Source organism: Diabrotica undecimpunctata, chromosome 3 (assembly GCF_040954645.1).
Source record: "Diabrotica undecimpunctata isolate CICGRU chromosome 3, icDiaUnde3, whole genome shotgun sequence".
Lineage (NCBI taxonomy): Eukaryota > Metazoa > Arthropoda > Insecta > Coleoptera > Chrysomelidae > Diabrotica > Diabrotica undecimpunctata.
In genome coordinates, this window is record NC_092805.1 from 127,628,913 (window position 1) to 127,654,276 (window position 25,364).

Sequence of the window (25,364 nt, forward strand, 5' to 3'; positions counted from 1 at the left end):
AGCGAAAAATAAAATTTTAAATTTCCATTTTAACACCCTGTATCTTTCTTAATATCAACATTTTATTAAAACAAGTTCACTTAAATCGTAATATTTTAAAGTGCAGAATCTAGGGTTTCTGTTTGTACAATTACTTAAGGACCACCTTGTATATATCGGTGAATATAGATTTAACTATCCGGGAATGGTATGTCCCTACCCGAAATAGGACTCACGTCAATCTGGATCCGCGATAGACAGCCAGCTGACTCAGGAGTTTCATTTAATACGTTTAAGTATGTAGTTTTCAATTTAAACAAACTCACTGCTTGATGTTGCGGTTTTTAGCGCAAGTGAAGCACTTCTCAAATAAGAAGTTTTGGTAAACTCCACCCTCAGTGGCAATACCAAAGAAAAAGTCTAAAACGATAAAAAAAAATAGCGAAATCCGTTAATCCCTTCACGAGAAAAAAAACTATCAAAATGAGCATAATTTTATAGCATAAAACTTGCGGTTAAGCAATGATGAATTGTATGATTATATTTTTATATTGTTATGTGATACCGATTCACGGTACCTAAGACTAGAGTAGTGATCCTATTGTAGTAACCGCATTTTTAAACAAATATTTTATACATTTTATCTTTGGCCTATTTAACTCTTCAACCCTTTTCTTGAAAACCATGCTTATATTACTTTCCTCTATTTCAGTGTATTTCATTTATAAAAATTATTGATTTAATTCTACATTTTTTTTTTCTTTACAGCAATGTTAACAAATATCTCTTGGGCTCGAATACAACCATCGAATTCGACGTAATAGTCTCCAATTTCGAAGAGGACGCGTTCGAAACTACTTTCGAAATTACATACCCCGCAGGAGTCTTCTACAAAGGTTATAGCAAAAAAATTGGATGGCTTTGTAACGACGTAGGTAACAGGACAGTCCTTTGTGAGATAGGAAATCCACTTCCCAGTAAAAAGATAGTAAGTATTTCCTTTTGTTTATTTTTTTTGTGAATTCATATTTTAAATTATATTAAAAGAGTACGGACTTAAATGTACTATAAAAGTTGTTTTCAACATATAATTAAATGTTGTTGATAAGTCATGTCGTTATTGCTATAAAAATGGTGATTTTTTTTATTATTTTAATAAAAGTACTTAGATATTAGTTTAATTATTCACTTAGAAAAAATTTGAATTTATTATAGAACAAATACTTGTTTTGAGTTAGGGACGTCATCTGTTGCGTTTTTTTATTATCTGTTAGATAAAACTATTTGTAAGAACCAAAAAGTTCATGTTGGGATCAAAGGCGTCAATCTGAGTGCGTACCAAACACGGCAATCTTCGCTGCGGCCAATAAGAACCACGTAGCGCACGCATGTGATCAACACATGGTGAGATTTGCCGTTACATCGTGCTATTATAATTTGTTTTAGTTTTTTTGTACTTTTCCTAAACTATATTTGTGTCTAAGAAATTATTTTTATATACAAAAAATGGATTAATTTTTAATCTTGGAAGTTAATGCGCCTCCTGTCACACCAACAAAGGCAAGGAAGCGAATAAGACAACCTGAAAAATGGAAGAAAAACGTTGCAAAACGTCTAAGGTGAGTATTTTTGTGAATGTTATGATTCTATTTCCAAGCCGTTGTTAAATTTTGATATTTTGTTTTTCGTTTTTGTTAAAATTTGAACCCATTTCAGTACTTACATTCATAATTATTTTTTGTTGTAGATATTCTGCGAAGAATATGCCAGAATATCTAACATGTGGACACAATTCAAAAACATGTAAGCGCTGCTTGCTGAACATGAACGCTATACAGAAATTTCATAGCTTATTCTATGAGACCAAAGATAAAGCGACTCAAGATGCCTTTATTTTAAAATACTGCACTGTGAATCGTACTGTCTGTCTGCCGTAATTTTTTATCCAAGGAGAAAGTTCCAGTGTACCAAGCAGCTTTTTTCAACGTGCTAGGGACAACAAAACAAAGGATTTTCTATGTGATAAAACGATTCAATGAAACAGCTCAAGTACCGATTGAACGCAGAGGTGGTGATCGAAAAACTGCGAAATATCGGGATAAGCTAGAAAAAGTGCAAAAGTTTATAAACCAATTAAAATGTACTGAATCCCATTACTGCCGTTCAGTGACGAAAAGCATGTATCTTCCATGTGAACTCAGATGGAATCAAAATTATATTGGATGTACACTGCTCAGACAATTCCATCGGAGACTGTGAAGAGATCGTATTTTCGCTATATAATTAACAGAAAATATAATTTGAGCTTTAAAAGTCCAGGAGCAGAAGTTTTGTTCAAAATGTTTAGAGCTATTTGAACGCATTAAATACGAGAAAAATGAGCAATCTAAAATTAAAATAATGACTGAAAAACTGCTCCACAAACTTCGAGCGAAAGCATTTTTCCAATTTCTTCAAGAAAACAAAGAAGACCTAGTCACTTTTTCGTTTGGCTGCCAAAAAAATTTGGTCCTCCCCAAAGTTCCTGATCAAAGTGCTTATTATTCAAGCTTTATTTTTATAACTTTAGTGTTGTTAAAGGTTCCTCAAAGTCTCTACTTTCAAAGGAAAATGTATTTTTATACTGTTGGACTGAGGACACATTTGGCAAAGGATCAAATGAATTTTTCTCTGCAGTCTGTCATCGACTCAATGAGACTGATTTTGGCAACATGTCATAGAAGGTACGACTGGTCGCTGATGAATGCAGTGGTCAAAATAAAAACTCGATAATGATTGTTATGTGCTGCAAATGGCTAATCGAGAGCGCACCACCAAATGTTATTACTTGAGTTAGTTTTTCCTGTAGTTGGTCACTCATTCTTACCATCCAATTGAGTTTTCGGTTAAATTGAGAAAAAATTACGAAAACGAGAAGTAGTAACGACAACTGACGAATAGGTACAAGGAAATTATTTCCGAATTTTCTACGGTCGTTGATATAAAACAAAGCTGTGGTTACGATTGGAAGTTTGCTGTTCAAGATGATTTTTAAACCAGTAGGAGCATGGGGTTTTCAGTTTGAGGAATGTAAAAGGTACATTCTAAAACGATGTAGGACAGGAAATGTTTTAATACGAGGTGAACTTCATTAAAAAACGATTTCGGATCTTTTGTAAATATCACACAAAAAGGCAAACAGATTAACATGATCAATCCAGACCAACTTATCCCCAATGCTCACAAAGTAAATAATTTAAAACTGCGTGATGTGCGAAATCTTTTGACCAAACATTTTGGTTTAGATTGGACACAACTCGATCAGCTTAACTACTAAGAGCTTTTTCAACGTTATGAACAAGAAGTAAACGAGCACTACTTGGAGAGTCCTGTTCCAGAGTTAGAGTCAGTCGAAACCTGTGAAGATATACCTGAACTTACGGATATTTTAGTTTAAGTGATATGTATATAAATTGTTTACATATTATATTATTGTTCAATATCAAAATATATTTATTTTTTTCATTAAGTAACAGACCCAATAATGTTTTATTAGTTTCAAAACTGGCAATATCCTTATAGATCATTTTCATATCCATCAATCTCCAACCCTTGCAAACAAAAACGGCAATCTCCAAACTAAGATATTAAAAAAAAAGAAAAAGAAATAATTTATTAAGCTAGTCTTTCTGGACATCCGATCACAAACCAAATTTTATATCATTATTCATCAGTTTTATTGTTTTAATTTAATTTTGTTAGTTTCTAAAAACATATGGAAATGGGAGATTGCCGACTTTGATTTTACACCCCTCATATACTCAAATAAAAGACAGGCGATCCTGATAAATGTTTTTCAATGTTTCCTCCATGTATAATAACCAGGAGACCAGAGATATTATCTGGCGTTACATAGGGTGCATTTGTGTTATTAAATAAAACTTGCGGATAATGTAACTCAACAGATTGGTAAATATACTCAACGCAGCAACGTAATTTATTTTGCAAACGATCAAAATTTCTACAATTTTTTTTTCTGGAATCTTTTGCCCTAGAATGTTCGAAGTAGGTTTTGGCATCCGGGAGTATAATGTGAAAGATCTCGTGAAATCAATATACACTGAACGACAAAAAAGTGGCCACCCTATAAATTTCCGAAAATAAAAATTCATTGGAAATTTTATGCACTGTTTTATATTACGTCTCAATAGAAATTTAGCTTTTTTAGCTAGAAGTCAAGTTTATGTATTTTAGCTATTCCGAGAACTACAGTACGGAGAGCTTTCCAGCGCTTTATAGAGACTGGTACATACTCACGTTGACCTGGTTCCGGTCGTAGAAGAGTTATCTCGTAAAGAGATGATCCTTTTATTGTGATGGAACTTTTAAGAAATCGCCATTCCACTGCAGTTGCTGGAAAAACCGTCTGCAGGAGGTTCGAAATGTGAGTGTAAGTAACAGAACGGTTAGAAGACGCCTTAATGAAAGAGGACTTACGGGAAGAAGGCCGGCTATTGTTCCAGAATTACAACCCAGACACTGTAAGAATGGATTAATTTTTTCTTGACAACATCAACACTGAGATATACAGGATTGGAGAAAAATTCTCCATATTGATGAATCGCGGTACTGTTTGAAGTCTGGCGATGGTCGGGAGAGGGTTTGGAGACGGAGAAATGAAAGATATGCATATGCTTGTATGTCCCAGAGAAGACAGTTTTACGGTGGTGGTGTCATGGTTTGGACTGGAATCTCATTTGAAGCTCGAACTGAACTTATTTTCATCAATGGCCCCCTGAATGCTCACGGTATATAGAGGATGTTTTGGTAGAGGCAGTAGTCCCATTTGGTCCATTTATTAGGGACAATTTCGTCTTTATGCAAGATAATGCACGGCCGCATACTGCAAAAATCGAGACAAATTACTTGGGAGAAGTAGGAATTAATACTCTAGAATGGCCAACCTGCAGACTTGATCTAAATATCATCAAACATATTTGGGATGAACTTTATCGTAGGGTTAGAAATCAACCAGGCTAGCAAGAAAGGCTTGCAGACCTTCAAAACATGCTTCGTGAAAAATATAAACGTATTCCTCAAGTTTTTATTTAAAATCTGTTTCTATCCCTTCCAAATCGTATGCAAATTAGAGCATATTACCCGATATTAGACAATTTAGATAATTTTGTTTAAGTCCACTCGTAATTTTTATTGTTTGTAATTTGTGTCGATATTACACTATTTTCTTTTGTAGCCTTCTAATTAAATAAATTATGCTAAGGAATCAGGAATCAAGCAGTAATGGCCATTAATTATTTTAAAAATGAAAGATGTTGAGTATACAATATGAAACAGTGCCTAAAACTTCCAAGGAATTTTTAATTTCCGGAAATTTATAGGGTGTCCACTTTTTTTGCTGGTCAGCATAGCAATGAACTTAAACGACCTAAATTAACCCAATTAAGTATTTACTATATTATTGATGTCTTTTCAGACCATAACCCTCTAATAGCGCAAATGAGTATTAAACTAAAAAGATTGGAGCAGAAAAGAAGAGCAAATCAGATAGACGTCAGTCATTTATTTAACCTGGAGGTAAAGGAGAAACTGCAAAAATGTATTAATAATAATTTCAAAATACTTCATGAAAAAGAAACATCTCAGCCAACGAACAACATAAATAAAAAATGGCAAAACGTAAAAATGGCGGTAACAGGTCCTGTGAAGAAAATTCTGACTAAAGAAAAACCAAAAATAAAGCAAAGTTGGATGACTGATAAGATCCTTCTTCTCATGGACAATCGGAGAATAATGAAAGGAAAAAACAAACAAAGGTATAAACAAATACAGAAAGAAATCAAAATAGAAATCAGAATAGCAAAAGATTTTTATAAAAGAAAATGTGAAGAAATAGAGCAATTGCAGGCAAAACATGATATTTTTAATGTATATAAAAAAGTGAAAGAACTTGCAGGTACACAAAAACGTAAGCAGCCAAATACCCTGTATAATGTCAACGGAAACATAATAACAGAACTAGAAGAACAGTTGAAGACATGGAAAAACTATATTGAAGAACTCTTTGCAGATGATAGACAACAATCTGAGCTAAGTAACATACAAGGAGACGAAGGTCCAGAAATAACGGAAGAAGTAATGTACGCACTAAAAAGAATGAAAAATAGTAAAGCCCCAGGTCCAGATGAAATACCAACGGAAATCCTTAAACTAATAGAAAAAGACTCGATTCACATTTTAGTTAAATTTTCAATAGCATTTATACATCAGGAAAAATACCACAAGAATGGCTTTTATCCACCTTTGTTACTATACCAAAAAAGATAAATGCCAAACAATGCTGTGATTACCATACAATCAGTCTGATGAGCCATGTACTGAAAATATTTCTGAAAATTATACACTCTAGAGTACACAGAAAACTGGAAATGGACATCAATAATACCCAGTTTGGATTCCGAAATGGACTTGGAACAAGAGAGGCGTTGTTTGCACTGAACGTTATGTCTCAAAGATGTCTTGACATAAATCAAGATGTATTCATGTGTTTCATAGATTACAACAAGGCCTTTGATAAAGTGCGGCATGATCACCTAATCAGACTCCTGACAGAAAAGAATTTAGATAAACGAGACATCCGACTAATAGCAAATATGTACTACAATCAGAAAGCAGTAGTGAGAGTAGAGAATAATACCACTGAAGAAATTGAAATAAAGCGAGGTGTGAGACAAGGGTGTATACTCTCACCAACCCTGTTTAATCTCTATTCCGAAGATGTAATGAATAGAACACTCTCTGAGCAATCCGTAGGTATTAAAATAAATGGTGTTAGATTAAACAATCTGAGATTTGCCGACGACACCGTTCTGATCGCAGAAACACTTGAAGAGCTACAGACATTGGTGAATAAGATAGCAGACTGCAGCGAAGAATATGGACTATCTTTGAACATAAAGAAAACTAAATTTATGGTAATATCGAAATCAACACAAAATGTCCAAAATTTATATTTACACAATGAAATTATCGATCGAGTTAGCAAATACAAATATTTAGGCACTTTTATAAATGAAGACAATGATAGCTCAGCAGAAATCACAATAAGAATAGAAAAAGCCAGATCCATATTCACTAAAATGAAGAGAGTGTTCTGCGGAAGAGATTTGAGCCTTGAAATGAAACTTCGCCTGATGAGATGTTACGTACTTTCTGTGCTGTTCTACGGAATGGAGTCATGGACGTTGAAAAAGATTGATACCAAAAAATTAGATTCATTTGAACTGTGGATGTATCGCAGAATCCTGAGAATATCATGGACCGAGAGAGTCACAAATGTCGAGGTCTTGAGAAGAATGAATAAAGAAAAGGAAGTCATATTTACGATCAAAAAACGAAAACTGCAATACTTGGGACACATTACAAGAGGCGAAAGATATGAACTGCTTCGAATAATTATGCAAGGGAAAATAGCAGGAAAAGGTCCATAGGAAGAAGACGAAACTCCTGGCTAAAAAATCTACGGGAATGGTATAGCTGTAGCAGCAACGAATTGTTTCGGTCAGCAGTTTCGAAAATACGTATAGCCCTGATGATCGCCAACCTTCGGAACGAAAATGGCACTTGAAGAAGATGATATTATTTTATTAATCATAATATTACTGATTTAATGTAGTTGATAAATTAAAACCCGTATTAATAATTTTATCACATTTTTTTATTATTTTAGGCAACATTCAAAGTTCTGTTCCAACCTTACCATATCGAAGGTTTACCCCGCAGCTACATCTTCAATACATTCGCCAACAGTACTAACCCCGAGCTCCCAGAAACGATGGACGACAATCGAAAAACGATAGAAATCGAAATATGGATCGATGCCACCTTAGACATTAGAGGGCAAGTACATTTGAGATTTATTTATTCTACATCAAAATCGCGCAATTTGAATAAAATACACTGATCTGCGAAAGTAAACAATACAAGTTTATTTGAAGTAAACTAAAATAAATTAGAAAACTTCAATTCTAATCAATTATTTTTATTGCATGTTTCATAAAATATTATAAAATAACAAATTCCAAAATATTGACTAATGTAACCACAAATATTTTTTTTTTATCTCTGAGTAAGATATTTTGTAAATCAATGATATATTTCTAAAATATGGATACTAAAATCAGAGATTTTTCCTCGAGCTCGAATAATTGCTTTCTTTTCTAACATAAACTGAATCAAAGCAACTGGATCTCGTTTTACGGTATTTGTTCCCATTCGCTTATTAGCGCCTGTTGTAATGCTACGGCAGTTTCAAACTGGCCCTTCTTCTTCTTCTTCTGGTTCCTATCCGTTTCGGATGTTGGAAATCATATTGGCAATCATGACCTTGCTCGCTGCGGCTCGAAACAGCTCCGTTGAGGTTTTCTTAAACCATGTTCTTAAATTCCGCAGCCATGATATTCTCCTTCTACCGGGTCTCCGCTTACCTTTGACTTTACCTTGCAATATAGACTGCAGCAGGGAGTAACGGTGCTGATTTCTCATAACGTGTCCCAGATATTGCAATTTTATGCGTTTGATCGTAAACACAATCTCTGGTTCCTTCTTCATTTTTTCTAGAACTTCCTTGTTCGTGATCCTTGCTGTCCATGATATTCTCAGCATTCTTCTATAAAGCCACATCTCAAATGCTTCAAGTTTTTTAATAGTGGTGTCTGTAAGCGTCCATGCCTCCGCTCCGTACAACAACACAGAGAAAACAGCATCTCAAACTGGCCCTAATTTTGCCTAACTACCCCTAACAAGTTGTCTCACAAATGCTCAATCGAGTTAAGGTCTGGACTTCTAGGAGGCCAGGTTAGTAACTGAATACCAACATCTTTAAAGTATTGCATTGTTATCTTGGCTATATGCGGCCCAGCATTATCCTGCAATAGGAGAAAATTTTCAACTACAAAATGCATATAAGGTAACACATGTTCTTCAAGACGTTCCCTAATATACCTATCAGCCCCTCTAGCAGGTACATAAGATGATAAATTTTGTTCGCTTAATCTTCGACGTAGGGTGTAAGTTGAAACTATGGTACCATTTTAAATATAATTAAAACTAGAAAATTAAAATTTGTCGGACATATTACACGTGGAGAGAAATACACCTTGCTCCAACTGATTATGCAGGGAAAGATCCAAGGGAAGAGAAGCACAGGGAGGCGTAGAATGTCATGGCTGCGCAACATGAGAGAGTGGTACGGATGTACATCAAATGAACTTTTCAGAGAGCCGTCTCAAAAGTCCGAAGAGGTATGATGATTGCCGACCTCCGCCGCGGAGATAGCACTTAAAGAAGAAGATGGTACCATGAACATCTGCCAGTCTCGTAGGAAAAGCTGTAGCAGTAATCCGATATCGAAGCACTTGAAGTCTAAGAAACCGATCTTCCACGGCGTTTGTTGACCATAGTCTTTCCTGTACTTTTCTTGGTTCTTTCCTTGGGCTTCTTGAGTAAGAACCAGTTTTTTCTTGAAATCTTTGTAAAACCTGGTAAATTGTGCTTCGCGGAACGCCAAACATATCTGCGATATATCGATCGGAACGCCCATCATTATTAAGAGCAAGTGCTTGCGCTACTTGATCTGGCCTCATTACAAATTATTCTTTGTTATTAAAAACACTGTTTTTTCCAGAAAAAACAGCAAACATTCACCAAAAATGAATGCAATCAATGTAACAAGCAATATTTTAAGTAAATATTGGCTTTATCGATGGCACATTAAAAAAAATTTTCGTTCCCAAAAAATAACATTTTTTAACTGTTTAATATAACAAACTAATGGATAAAAGCAACTTACATTTTGATAAATATATTTAATTATTATACAGGGCAATTCAACATGTGTATGACTATAAAAGTCGTAAGAGGCAACTAGCAGTCCTATCATGTAATTACATAATCCGATTTTTATTTCAAGATAGTTTAACAAATTTAATTCAATTAACAGCTTTAAGTATAATATATATATAAAAAAAATTATATTCTAACTAGACTTATTATTAATACAGAAAATATAATAATCAACCATTCGCAGGCTTCATACATAGATGTACCAAAGACATTAGATGAAATACCACTCTAAAAATACTGTATAAATATCAACACTCTTCAGGCAAAACCCTTTATTCTATTTATGTAGAATTTAATCATCACCTAATTGTCAACAATGAACATCATCATTTGGCTCTACAACTCTATGTGAGTCTTGACCGCGTTTACTATTTCCCTCCATTGTTTTCGGTCCTGAGCAGCTATTTCTCATTGATGTATTCCCATTTTGCGTAGATCACTGGCTACTGCGTCCTTCCATCTCTTTCTTGGGCGACCAACTGACCTTCTGCCATCGGACCTTTCCCAGAATATGGCATTCAGGAGTCTTTCGTCACTTGATCTTAGTACGTGGCCCGTCCATCTTATTCAGTTTGCTTTAATGTAGCATACTATGTTTTCATCTGCATATACTGTCTGGAGTTCATCATTGTGTCTTCTTCTCCATTCTCCTGTTGTCTCTTCTCTGCAAGATCCGCAGTATCTTTCTTTCCAGTACCAGTAATTCTGTCGTTTCCAGCTGGTTCAGAGTCCATGTCTCGCTTCCATACGTTATTGTGGGACGAATTATTGTTTTGTACACTCTTATTTTTGCTGGTATTGAGAGTATTTTTGATTTAAGTACGGTCATTAATGAGTAATATGCCCTGTTTCCTGCAATGATCCTGGCTGCCACGTCCTTTTCATATTTATTTTTAGATGTTATGATCGCTCCCAGGTACTTGAATTCTTTAAGCACTTCAAAGTTGTATTCATTGGTTGTTACGTTTTGTCTAACCCTTGGTCTTGGGTTCTTCGTAACCACCATGTACTTGGTCTTGTCCTCGTTGAGCTTCAGACCAACTTCCTTGGCTCTGTTTTCGAATAGGGTGAAAACTTCTTTTGCATCTCTGGTGGATTGTGCACTTGTGTCTACGTCATCTGCAAACGCCAATAGTATTTTTGATCCTTGGGCGGCAAATCCGTTTGTCAGTTGTGATTGAGCTTTCCTTACCGCATGTTCCAGTGCAAAATTAAATCGCCGGGGGCGAGAGGATCTCTTTGTCTAAGCGTCAATGAGGAATTACTCCGACGTGGTGCTGCCAATTCTGATCCATGTACTAATGGTGCTCACATGTACTAATCGTACCAACTTTCTACGTACTCCCATTTCTACCATGGTCTCCCACAATGCTTCTCTGCTAACAGAATCGTAAGCTTGTTTAAAGTCCACGAAGATTTGGTTTACATCGCGGTTGAATTCCCAGTCAACAAAGATCCCATTAAAAAAATTAACCATTTTAAATACTTACCATGCTGGATAAACGACACAATATTCCTGATGAACAAATTGGAACTCGTATACAAGCGGCAAGAGAAGCATTTATGAAACTTAACTCTGAATTCTCATGTGAACGAACAACTAAGAATTAAGTTCCTAAAATGTTATGTGTATCCTGTATACTATACAGATGTGAAATTTGGATTATGAAAGTTATTATGATACAACAAGTTAGACACCTTCGAGATTTGGTCTTATCGTAGAATGTTACTCTCAAAAGTATTTTTCGCAATAAAATAACTTTAGTTTTATGGTTAAATAAATAATAAAATTGCTTTTTTATTTTAGACAAAGTTTCCCTACTCTTCAACCTCTCAGCTATTATAACGAATCCGCCCAAACCTCTGGAACAATGAAAGAAATTAGGAAAGAGTCGGACATCGGTCCCGAGGTTGCTCATGTTTATTTCGTAACAAATAAAGGTCCTTCTACAATTAAAGAAGCCGAAGTGTTCATTCTTTGGCCTCTTACGTCGCTTGGTGGTGAGGATCTCCTTTACCTAATGGAGCAACCAATCACCAAGGGTGATGTTAAGTGTGACCATGTTCAATTTGCTAATTATAGAAAAATAAAAGTAAGTACTTAACGGTCTGTTGGTTTATTATGTTTTCTTCTTTTTCGTATTCGTTCTCTTATTTTAGCTCAGTTTGGATCAGTTAATCTAAACTATTTTTGTTTTATCTATTTTTCAGTCAGAGGCTACATTAAACACATTGTGGGAACGCTACAACATCGATATATCCGCTTTCAATGCAGCCAATGCTCAAAAAGTCTCCAAGGAGAATGGAAATGAACATAACATAGAAATTGGAACTGGCATTAATAGTGGAATTGGAGTTATTAATAAACCTAGTGAAACAGAACAGGAAATCAAAAAGGCTGGAGGCGATTCGTCTTCGGTTTGGGCGCACAGACACAACGAAAGTACCTCAGAAGTCAGCAGTTGGGGTACTCTAAATCCTTATGGTCAATATGAGCTGACTGTCAGTAAATCATTTACGGTAAGTAGTTAACTATTTAGTAATAATAATAAAGGCAAGTCAAAATATAATCATAAAAAAATCACGCTCGGGAAAAAGATTCTTTTTTAACATAAAGAGAAATCATACGATTTCCTACCTGACGAAACCGAATTCAAATTTTTACCACTGTGCTTTCTACAACTTGCAAAGCAAACAGCTTCATGAATTACATGCACATCAGAGCAGTGACATATACCGCTCTGATGAGACCCAAAGAGGTCGAAATACTTGCCGCTGCCCTGTATCGAAACATGATTTTTATCACATTCCAATCTCTTACACCCCTATTAAAATATGTTTAAAATGCTGTCACCATTATTGATCCCTAAATAAAAAGTGTAGGCTTACAACTACTAAACGTTTACACCCTTCACAATAGTACAAATATGTAAAATGACATACAAAAATATCTCATGTTACAATCGATAGCCTCGGGAGAGCGGTGGCAGCTTCTTGAATAGGGCACTACTTGTATCAATTTATCCACTTTTACATATCTATGCAGTGATTTCGTAGTTAATTGGATCCAAATAAAAATAATAAAAATAAATTTAAAATTAAAATTGATTCTTCCGTTTTCTAGCTAAGTTTAAGTTCCTTTTCTCGGGAATTATTGCGGCAAAAACTGCAACAGATAAAAAAAATTGATGACGGATTCGGATTCACCAAGTTTTGTGAGGAAAAATTAGCCCAGAAGTTCTTCCTTTATGGAGAAAAAAAAGTGACAACTTTGTATTATTACAACTTCTAGCTTATATTTAATAAAAGCTATAAACACGAATCAAAGAATATATGTATTAATGGAAAAAATAATGAAGTTATAGAAGGGTGTATAATCAAAACTCGCTTTCTCCATCCATGGCCAAAATTGAGTTGTTTGTACTTTCCAAATTTGCTTGTTGAACCCTACACGAATCCAGAACTAGTTTTGACTCTAAATTAGGTTTATCCAATATAAATTAAATATAAGAAGAAGCATTTTGAATCAAATCATTATTTTTCCTATGAAAGTTCTACATGAAACCCGTCTATTTCCAACCGACTAATAGGAGGCTTGTAAAATGGGTGGAGGGGATTTACTCAGATTTAATCATTCTCTTTGTCTGATGTAATGTCAGTGTTAGTATACTTTAATTAGCTATCATCTTTTACTAATAATTATTTGCATAGTTCTTTTCTTTTAAAATAAGTAGTATTATAGTAATATTTTTCGTCCATTCGTAATGGATGTTCAAGTGACTCCTGTAGAACCTGTGAAAAAGGCAAGGAAAAGAACACAAGCAAAAGATATATCTAAACCATTTTACTATGGTTTCAGGGTACTCGAAGTCCACCTTAACAGCAAACTATTTAACAACTTACTTATACTTGGACAGAAAATGAGTATCACAAAGGTGTGAACCAAATTTCGTCTTGTGTATTCCACTATTTAAATTCACTAGATTTGGTCTCTTCTAAGTACACCACTATAAGGCTTATGGGTGATGGATGTGGTGAGCAAAATAAGAATTCCATCTTAATATGGTCGCATATTGCTTTTATAAGTTAGACTGCGATAGTATCAAGGAAGTTTAGCTAGTATTTCCGGTGACAGGGCACAGTTACTTACCTGCTGATAGAGTGTTTGAAAATATAGAAAAATTAATAAAAAATCAGGAGACTATAATATCACTCAATGAATACATAGATCTAATAGCACAGTTTGTCACAATAAAAAAACAGTGGGGACTTAGATGTCTTCGACTGGAAAGCAGCAGCTGACCAAATTAACAAATCATGCAAGGTTTGCATGACAGTTTAGTGGAAATTGATAAATCAAATACCTAAGCAAAAGAGATTATAGGTAAATTGGAAAATACATACCAGAAGAAGGAAATTTCGACACAGGTTTAACTACTGCAAAAACTGGGGCGATTGAAATACACAACAGGGTTTTTAAATATGTTTTTAACAGAATTCAGTCAAACTCTTTGAAAACTTGAAAGTACAGGTTAACTACAAGATAGTGAAGTTGAAACTCAGTTACTCTCTGCAATGCCTGAAGCATATCAAACACCACAGCTATTGATATTATGTTTTGCCAAGATGAAGCTAAACTTACATTAGACTTTGTCAAAAACATGCTACCAATGGAAGAAGCTAGGCAAAATAAAAATGATCGCGAAACAAATCCTGATGTTGCATTCGTAGGAAATTAACAGCTATGGAAAAAATGAAAGAATAAGCCTAGGACCAGCGATGGTTATATAACAATCAACCATTTCAATTTAAATGCCATCACTGTGGAAAACTAGGGCAAAAGCGCTATCGCTGTTGCAAAAATAAATGTAAATAGAGCACCCTCGGTAGATAATGGTGAAAAGGTAACATTTTTGACTGCAGAAGAAACCGATTTAGCTACCAACTCAGAATCTAGTAAAATAAATTTCATAATAATCGAAGATCGTGTTACGAATCATTTAGTTACGAAGGATGCTGAAAGGTTTTTAAATAATAACCAGAAAATAATGTACAACATAAATGTGGTAAAGGGGGATCAAAAATTGGTGGCAACAAAACAAGGTGAATTGAGTCTACAATCAGCAAAGGGTAAACAAATTGAGATAAAAAATGTATGGGTATGTAATCAACTTTCATATAATTTAATTTCTCTGAAGAAGATGGAAGAAGCAGGTCTTCCTGTGTATTCTTCAAAGTGTATTCAAAGAAAAAAAGGTCAAAATAATGATAGGAAATCTACTGATAAGAGGTGAATTAAAAAATAACCTGTATACGTTAAATTATGATGTAAACATCTACGAGAAGCACAAATGACAGATGTTGAAAATATTATGCTAATCCCGTATCTGGTATATGTAAAATCGGTTCAAATAAAAATTAATCACGATTACCATTTCACAGTTTTGATAATGAAATTGAAATGTATGCATTATTTGATTGAAAATAAATCTGAAGTAATAGATAAATTTAATGAATATATTGATATGGTCACTGCTAGAGTGAATGTAAAAATTGAAAGAATAATGGAGGTGAATACTCCTTAAAAGCGTTTAAAGATTATGTTCAAATAATGGAATTAAAATTCAGTATACAGACAGAATAACTAATGAAGAAGTACTAAGAAGAATAGAGAACAGCAGGGAGATAGTGGATTCCATCAAAATAAGAAAACTACAATATCTGGGTAAGAAAACTATAACACGTGGTGACAGATATCAATTCCTAAAATTAATAATGCAGGGGAAGATTCAAGGGAAGCGCAGCATAGGTAGAAGAAGAATGTCCTGGCTGAGAAACCTCAGAGAATGGTTTGGATGCAACTCAACTGAACTCTTTCGGGCTTTAGTATCAAAAGTTAGAATAGCAGTGGTGATTGCCAACCTTCGTCGCGAAGATGACACGTAAAGAAGAAGATACAGAACCTAGGAATCTAGAACAAACTGGTGTTTCTAAACGTTTTAACAGAAACATTGTGGGTGGAAGCTGTGAGAGTAGCAGTATACTTAAATAATAAAACTGGAACTCGAACTTTACCTGATAACAAAACCTCTGCTGAAATTTGGTATTATGAAAAGCCAAATATGGAAGAAATAAAATTACGTAGTTTTAATAATTTAATTCCTTAAGAGAACAAGAAATCTAAGCTTGATCCGCGTAGTGAAAAGCTAATGGTGATTCAGATAATGGTCACAGACAATTTAAAACACAATCCAGAAAAAAGAAAACTAATCCATGAACGGAACATAATTTTTGATGAAAATTCAATTGAAAAAGATAAAATTGCACGATAAGACTTATTGAGAATAAACAAATTGCATAAATTTGAACTAAAAACACAATGAAAATAGAGTGGAAAATATTCCAGAAATGAATTTGTCAATTAGTAAAGATAAAAATTTGGTACGAAATGTTAGCTTATAGGAAATTGATTGGTTGCTTTATGTATGTGATGCTAGGCGCTAAATTACACTAAAGAACATTGGAAAAAAGTGAAAAATCTTTTGAGATACTTGAACTCTATAGAAAATTATATTTTGAGATTTTTTAAAGGTAGAAACAAAGAAAAATATAGCAAAATGTACATTTTACATTTTTCTCTCTTCTTCTTTTTAGCCTTCTCTCGTCCATTTTTTGACATAGGCCTCTCCTAACTCCTCCCATCGATCTCTATTCTGAGCAACATACTTTCAATTTGTCTCGGCTATTCATTTTACTCTAGTATGGGGTATTAGGAAATCGTTTTCACGAATCTATTTCTGCCTAGACGAATTGGTATGACGTGAATTCAAATTATCAATCACGATGCCAGTGCATTTCGGTGAATTCGTCGTCTGTTTTGTTTTGCAACGTTTACAAAACAGAGATTTCGGCGGAATTATGAATTCGATTTCCGATTTATATTCTCGTTAATAGATGTCGCTCTAGCTTATCTTTTTCTTAGAGTGCCGTCTCCCTACGGAGGTTGGCAATCACAATGGCTATTTTTATTTTTGAACTTGCTGCTCTAAACAAATCAATCGATCTGCATTGATACCAATGAATTGAATTGAATTGAACCAATTGAATCTTTCCCTGTATTATGAGTCTCAAAATTTCATATTTTGGTCTCCTCATCACGTGGCCTAGGTATTCCAGTTTTCTGGTTTGTATAATGGTGATTAGTTCTGTTTCTTTACCAACCCTCTCAAGTACTTCTTTATTTGTAATTCTATCAGTCCATGATATTTTTAATACTCTGCGGTATAACCAGAGTTCGAAAGCCTCGATTCTTTTTAAATTGCATTTTTTTAATGTCCAAGTCTCAGCTCCATATAATAATTGAAAATATATAACAGCGAATAGTACGTAGTCTGATCTCCAAATTTAGATTTTTGCACGTTAGGAGTGGCTTCAGTCGTATAAATGCTGATCTGGCAATCTCTATTCGCCTGTTTATTTCTGCAGTATGATCATTGGTTTCATTGATCAAAGTTCCCAAGTACTGATATTTTTCTACTTGTTCTATCACGTTACCATTGATTGTCAATTGGTGATGTATATTTTGTGGTCTTTTTGTAATTAGCATGTACTTCGTTTTTTTAGCGTTTATAGTAATTCCCATCTCAGCACTATTCATGCTTAAGCTTTCGATAAGATATTTTAGATCTTCTATACTCGTTGCTATGATCACAGTGTCGTCTACATATCGTAAGTTGTTCATTAATTTTCCGTTAACGGTAACTCCCGCTTTGATATTATTGAGCGTGTTTTGTAAAATTTCTTGAGAATATAAGTTAAACAAGAGTGGCGATAAAACACATCCCTGTCTAACTCATCTATATATCTTCATTTCTTCTGAGTATTGCCCACAAACTTAAACTATGGCACTTTGGTTCCAATATAATGTTTGCACTATATTTATGATTTTACTGGCAATGCGCTTGTTCATAAGTATTGATATTAGTTGTTCATGTTTTACTTTATCGAAAGCTTTTTCGTAGTCAACAAAGTAGTAGTCTGTAGATCAACGTTTACATCCCGACATCGCTGAATCAATATGTTGATGGCAAATAGTCCTTCTCGAGTACCTATTCCATTTCGGAACCCGAATTGCGTCTCGCTAATTTATAGACGCTAGAGCGTCTGTCGATAAAAAATATTTTAAATATTTGCCTTTATAAATAGAAAAGGTTATTTCGTTAGAGCTTACCATGAGTTCGTTCTGAGGACGCCAAAAGACAGAAATATGCATATCAGCGAAGGGTGGTAGGCTGTATCGAAATCAAACCTTAACTGTGTATTTTATTTTTATTTTACGCTCCTTTTTAATAACCTAGATGTGTAATCCTATGTATTGAGGTTAACGTAACTTCCAAATTTGTTTTAGAAATTCATCAACGGCCAGGCGGTTACTACGTGGGAGAACACCACAACTATTAGAGATGCACAAGGTAATATTATTAAAACTTTATACTACAACGACAACACTGATGGGCAATATGGCAGCGGCAATAGCAACGATGATCTAAGCTACAAATTCGAACTAAGACGAGGAGAATTCGAACACCGACAAGCAAGTTATCAGATCACGGTCGACGAAAACGGAAACCGACATATTGTCTGGACAAACAAAACAACGATAACGGACGAAAACGGAAATATTTTAAGAAGTTACTACTGGGATGAAAACACTGGCGAAGTCACACCAATCAACGAACGTAAGTAAAATAATATTTAAACAATGTCGGTTTGTCCTTATGTAGCCATGGGATATATTAATAATTGGAATGTAATTTGCAGTTGGTCCAAAAATCACTAATCCTATTATGAATTTAAGTATTCATACGATAAAACACTCCTGTATAAAACATCTTGTTTAAAATTCATAAAAACATAGTCTTCTGGTGGAAAAATTAGAAATCAAGACAGTAACAGTCCAAATTTTTTTTATCTTCTCATTACTATGACAGTGTCAACAAACGTCAAATTACTTCGTATTATTTTTATCATAAAACGCGGTGGTCTTCAATAAACGCCGTACGCAGTACGCCGTGTGTAACGTTACGCCATATATCGCATATGTACGCTTTATATAATAAATAATTGTAAGCTGAATGCAGCGTGAAACTGCTTGCACCATATCAACACACGACTTAGCGATTAACAAATTAACAAAACAACAGTTTTGCACAACTAACTACTACGATTCGACATTGGAGCGAAAAAACAAGTGTGTGCGTATTAGTCCAAGCGACATGAATAAGATCGTTCGATAACTTGTGACCAATAGCAAGGTGTTAGTCACGTGTAGACTCGAATATCACGCGGTGACTTCTGTTTATTCTATCGGTAGCTAAGTTGGCCATTTGTTCTAATAGCATCTTCTAATTCGTCCAAGGCTTGTCTAAAGATGTTTTCAGAGTATATGTTAAATACTACTGGTGACAACATGCAACCTTGTCGAACTCTTTTTCCAACTGTGAAGATATCGGATAGTTCATTTTCGAATCGCACTGTTGCTTTTTCTAGGAGACATAAGTTTAAGATTAGTCTTATACCCTTACCATCGATGTTTGTAGGATAACTGGTAAACTAATGTAAGAAAATGTTGTAACGAAATTTTTTTGCCTACCTCAGGGTAAGAACATGGGGGTATAAAATCAGGGACAGAAACTATGGGAGCAAAGATAGGGCAAGCAAAACAATCGTTACTTGTGCGAACGGCACTCAGGGGGTTGTTGGAGAGCTGGGGTATTAGAGAAGTGAAGGCAGGGGGGTTGGATTGGGGGTAACTACCAGAATATGAAACAAAGGGATACTTACATAAATCTCCTGGACAAATGCGCAAATAAAGACAAGAAGAAATACCTCTAGCTATTTAAATGGGACGCCGCTTCGAGAAAACTTCCTGCTGGAGGAAAGAAATTTCTTCCTTCCTAAAATAAAGAAACACAAACAGGTTAGAAGATTTTTCTAAAATAAATAAAAAATGGATCAGAGAAATAAATCAAAACGTTTATTTTTGTCTCATACAAACAGTTATCAAACATACAGATTGCACAAGAATTATTAAAAGTTGCAAAATACAAAATTACAAAAAAAACTTACATGTGTTGCCTGTTTACAAACTCCAGGGGTTGGAGATACTACAAAAACTTACAAATGTTACCGCACAGAGATTAACGTTTTTTTTTTTAACAAACAAAACAAATAAATATCGAAAATAATAAAGTTAGCTGTCATATGTTAACATTAAATTAAAAAAAAACAATTAAAATGACAGCTAAGTTAAACCATAAAATTTACAATTTATTAATTATTACAAATCCTTTTAAATTTTAACGAAAGCAATTATTGTTTTAGCAAAAAAAAATGTCTGTCTTTACTTTAAAATTAATATGTTAAATGTTACCTTGATTCACTAACTTTGACACTTAACTTTGGAAAACTTGCTATCTCTGGGATTTGAGCTGCAAGCACAAAACTCTCAACTTGAACAAAAGGAAACCATTTCCATACGCAGGGACGAAGATCTGACGCAGATGGGGCTGGATCAAGCAGGCAAACGACAACAAAGCTGGTGGGACATCCTATATAATAATTTTCAAAAAGTTCCGGTGTACTGCACAAATCTTATGATGATTACTCTGTTCTAAACTGCCATTATGCAAAGAGTATTATCATCTTAACCGGTCTTAAGACATTACTCAAAAAAATTGAATCGACTTGCGATTCAAAATCGCCCAAACATCTTTTCAGTCTCAGATCTCTTGCTTGACTCCTCAATGCCTTACATTTTACAAAATTCAACGCCAAATAATTTCCCTTCACGTCTCCGGAACCAGTTGTGCCTACAAACTTAAAACAAACATAATACCCTCGACAATCGTTTGTAACAACCTTGAAATATTCCCAGTTTTACTACGTTTTAGAAAAATGGATTACCTGACTTGCAATATTATATTAGGCACTCAAATGTAAACAAATGACAAAAACAACTGAATACCAAAACTTGATATTTAGAATCTCAACTTAAAATGCCATAATATATTGATCGTTTTAAAATTCATTTGCAAACAGAAAAACGAAAATATTCCACTGACAGGGGCGTCTTTAGAAATTTTTAACATATAAATATTTCGTAGTAAAAAAAATTTAAAACGCTACAATATAATAAATTCAAGATTTCTTTTGACACTTCCACTGATATCCCCTTTAAGATAAGTTAGAAATGCAAAAGAAACGAAAGACAAAAAATATCGACATTGATATGGCATACAAAAATAAGCACGAAAGTCGAAGTTTCAAAACTGTGTAAAAAATGTAAACTAAAATTGCACAATTGTTTTTGTTATTTGTTGTTTTCATCCATTTTACAACATTTAAAAAAGTGGCGAAAACATTAAATTTTCTATACCTGTCTGTCCGTCCGTATGTCCGTGAACACAACTATTCCATTATTATAACAGATAGAATGACAAATGAGGTGTCGAATGAGAGCTTATAACCCAAAGATGATATTAATGGTGATAAATTTAACCACGAACTTCCGGTTTCAGAGTTGCAACTGGATGTACTCCTTTTAAGTCACCTAAATAGTATTAGCTATCCATTATTCGACGTGTCTTAGCAAGACTATAACAAATATACATTTCCGGTTTTTATATCACTTCTGGTTAAAAAGTTATGACCGGAAGTGTGGTAAAAATGACTCAAAATTAGTACAATCGACGCAAAGTTACACGAAGAGTTCAAATATCGACTTCTGATTCTACTTACTTCTATCGAAGTTCAATTGCTTGTTTCTTATTTACGTTTTCAATATTGTAAAAAATAAATTTTATTAGACTTTTGGTTTCTATAATGTTTAATTATTATTTTTTTAATTGCATACTTTATTTTTTGGTTACTGTACATATGAATTAATTATTATACACATAAATTAATGTATTCTATGTTTAATTTGTAGAAGGAAATATACTCACTATTCAAGAAGAGCTAAAAAGACAAGAACAACAAAGATTAGAACAACAGGAAAGGAGACGTCAGGAAGAATTACGTAGACAAGAGTTACTTAAGCAAGAACAAGAAAAGATACGAATTGAACAGGAAAGAAAAAGACAAGATGAATTACTTTTAAAACAAGAAGAGCAGCGGAGAATTGAAGAACAACGAAGGATTGAAGAACAGAGGAGAGTCGAGGAAAGTAAGAAAACAGAGGAAGAAAGGAGGAGAATTGAAATTAGATTAAGAGAAGAAGAAAGACGAAGGGAGGACGAAAAACGACGACAAGATGAATTAAGAAGGCAGGATGAAATAAGAAGACAAGAAGAAATAAGAAGACAGGAGGAAATAAGAAGACAAGAAGAAATAAGAAGACAAGAGGAATTGCGAAGAGAAGAAGAAAGGCGAAGAATACAAGAACATAATACTCCAACTACGTCAAGATATCCTACTTATCCTAATAGGTAATACAAAGTTTTTTTAACTATTTCCGATTATTTTACTAAATATTTACTATCTAGGAAATCACAATTGATTGTAATAAGATTTACATTTTATATTTGTTTTGACGTTTTGATCGTCAAAAAAAAGTGAAATATAATTCGCATTACAATCAATTGTGATCTAATCTTGTATAAATCAATATATAATCTACTAATTGTCTTACAACAAGACACTGAAAACTTTGCTTTCAAAACTTTCACAAAATTTGTTATACTATCTTATCACTACAGCTGTGTCGGCAGAGTGCCCTTCTCAAGTGATCTATTTTTGGTGTTTTTACACTTTGTAGTCTTCAACTGAATAGCTTCAGGAGAAAGAACTGTTTGTCTCAAGTTGGTCATTCAGAATTATGTCTGTATTTTTTAATTGGTTAATTTCCATAGATTTTAATAAGGATGGCTTGAGGCCTTTATTGTGGATATAAAGAATTTGAAATTTGTCATTAAAAGAATGATTAGGATCTTAAAGGTGAAGTTCGTATGTAGAATCTGTTTTTTGTATTATTAAAAGCCCTTTTATGTTCTGCTATACGTTTGTTAAAAATTCTACCTCTTTGACCGATGTAAGTTTTTGGGCAGTTGCCACATTTATGTTTGTATACACCACTGTGTAAGTTCTTTTTATTTTGATTCTTGTTGTTTTTAATATATGTAATTTGCCTAAGTTGTTGTTTGTTCTAAAAGCTGGTGTTATTCTTTTCTTTTTATGTGTTTTGCTTTTTTTGTTGATATCTTGCCTGTATATCTAATCGAGCAGAAGGTACAAGGATTTTTCTCTGGTGGTGGAAATACTAATTTCAGGGCTTTCTTATGTAGTTTTTGATTTAAAAACAGTGCAGAACTAACTCGACCTAACTAAACTTTAAGAACTAACAGGCAACTTGACCAATTTTTATCGTATATTAATTCACTCCATAGTCATATTGAATTTACAAAGGAAACAGAACAAAATCAATCCATAAACTTTTTAGATTTAAATATTATCAGACTTAAAGCAAACATGAGTTCTCCGTATCTTATAAACCTACTCATACTGAGAGGACTATACACAATTCATCATCCCATCCTACACAACATAAATTGCCAGCCTACCACAGCATGTTACATAGATTAATAGAAATTCTGATGTCAAAATACAACTTTGAGATAGAATTAAATATGATTAAGCAAATAGCAGTAAACAATATGTACAACGAACAATTAATAAAATTTTAAATCGAAAACTACATAAGAAAGCCCTGAAATTAGTATTTCCACCACCAGAGAAAAAACCCAGTACCTTCTGCTTGATTACATATACAGACAAGATATCAACAAATAAAAGCAAAACACATAGAAAAGAAAGGACTAAAAATAGCTTTTAGAACAAACAACAACTTAGGCAAATATATTAAAAACAACAAGAGCCAAAATAAAAAGCACTTACACAGTGGTGTATATAAACTTAAATGTGGCGACTGTCCAAAAACTTACATAGGTCAAACTGGTAGAACTTTTAAAAAACGTATAGCAGAACATAAAAGGGTTTTAAATAATAAAAAAACAGATTCTACATACGCACTTCACCTTCTATATCATAATCATTCTTTTAATGATGAATTTCAAATTCTTCACATACAAAATAAAATCCTTAAGCTATCCTTGTTAGAATCTATGGAAATTAACAAATTAAAAAATACAGACATACTTCTGAATGACCAACACTTCTCCCCTCCTCAACCTATTCAGTTAAAGACTATAAAATGTAAACACATACCAAAAATAGATCACTTGAGAAAGGCATTTTGTCGAAACTGCTGTAGTGATAAGATAAGACAATAAATTTTGTGAAAGTTTTAAAAACAAAGTTTTCAGTGTTATATTGTTATATAAAATGAATTTCCATCGAAGTAACGGTCGAATCCGTCACTTACTAATTATCTAATTATTTACCTTGAAAGTATGTTAGTTTCTTATTTTCTCTTTAAACAAAAATTGTTTTAATTCATCCATTTTATAGATATGAAGAAGAAAGGAGGCGAGAGGAAGAAAGGAGGAGGCAGGAACAAAAAATTAGAGAGGATGAGAGGAGAAAAGATGAGGAAAAACGTCGTTTGGAACAAACAAAAATATTGGAAGAGAGACGTAGACAAGAACAAATCAGGTTGGAACAGTGGAGACGTCAGCAGGAAGAAACCAGAAGACAAGAGGAAGAGAAAAGGAGAATGCAACAAAGCGGACAATTCGCCGGTTGGTCTGAAGAGCAGATTAGGAGATATTTTGATGAATTGAGAAGAAGAGAAAATGGTGGCCAAAACGGAGGTAACTTAACATTTTCGATTGAATAATTTGTGATTACTTAACGCTTACTTTTAATATTAAGCTACAGCTTCTACTTTCAATTTATTTTTCTTCATGCTTATTCGACCATCAACAAAAAATAATAACACATGCAGGGTAATTCTTTGGGAGTTCTTATTAGACCTTTTTGAGAAACTGGACATAATTAACATCCAAAAATTTAGGATATGGATTTTTTTATGAAAATTTAGGGGGTGTATGAAACAGGGTCATAGAACAAAAAAGACTAAAGTGGTATGGACATGTAAGAAGAACTAGTGACAGCAGATGGATAAAGAGAATAACCGAATGGAGCCCCATAGGAAGGAGGAAAAGAGGACGACCCCGAAAATCCCGGAGGAACGAAGTAGACGATGCCATGAGTAAGAGATGCCTAAACGATGGAGAATGGGACAACAGAGAGAGATGGAAACGGTTGAGCCAGGGAAGGCAGTGAATACTGTAGAATCCCTGAATATATATATGAAACAGGGTTCCATTGGACACCCTATATCTTTATAAATAATAAAGTTGTAAACATTTTGTTTCGTACGATTTTTTTAGTATCATCTATTTTGATGAAACTTCCAACAGTTTGTGGATAAAATATTAACACAAACAATAAACTAGATGTGAAAT

The 25,364-nt window shown here is 33.9% G+C and overlaps 1 protein-coding gene across 3 annotated transcripts in view; it reads left to right on the plus strand.

Annotated features, from left to right (window-relative positions):
• Positions 1-25,364, plus strand: part of if (integrin subunit alpha inflated) — a 460,319-nt gene that overhangs the window by 403,887 nt on the left and 31,068 nt on the right. For all 3 annotated transcript variants that reach the window (XM_072526897.1, XM_072526899.1, XM_072526898.1), the window contains 7 exons: positions 748-967; positions 7,706-7,875; positions 11,687-11,972; positions 12,091-12,399; positions 18,287-18,617; positions 21,869-22,367; positions 24,406-24,707. In XM_072526897.1, the coding sequence (XP_072382998.1) occupies positions 748-967; positions 7,706-7,875; positions 11,687-11,972; positions 12,091-12,399; positions 18,287-18,617; positions 21,869-22,367; positions 24,406-24,707 (2,117 nt within the window). The remainder of the gene's footprint in view (positions 1-747; positions 968-7,705; positions 7,876-11,686; positions 11,973-12,090; positions 12,400-18,286; positions 18,618-21,868; positions 22,368-24,405; positions 24,708-25,364) is intronic.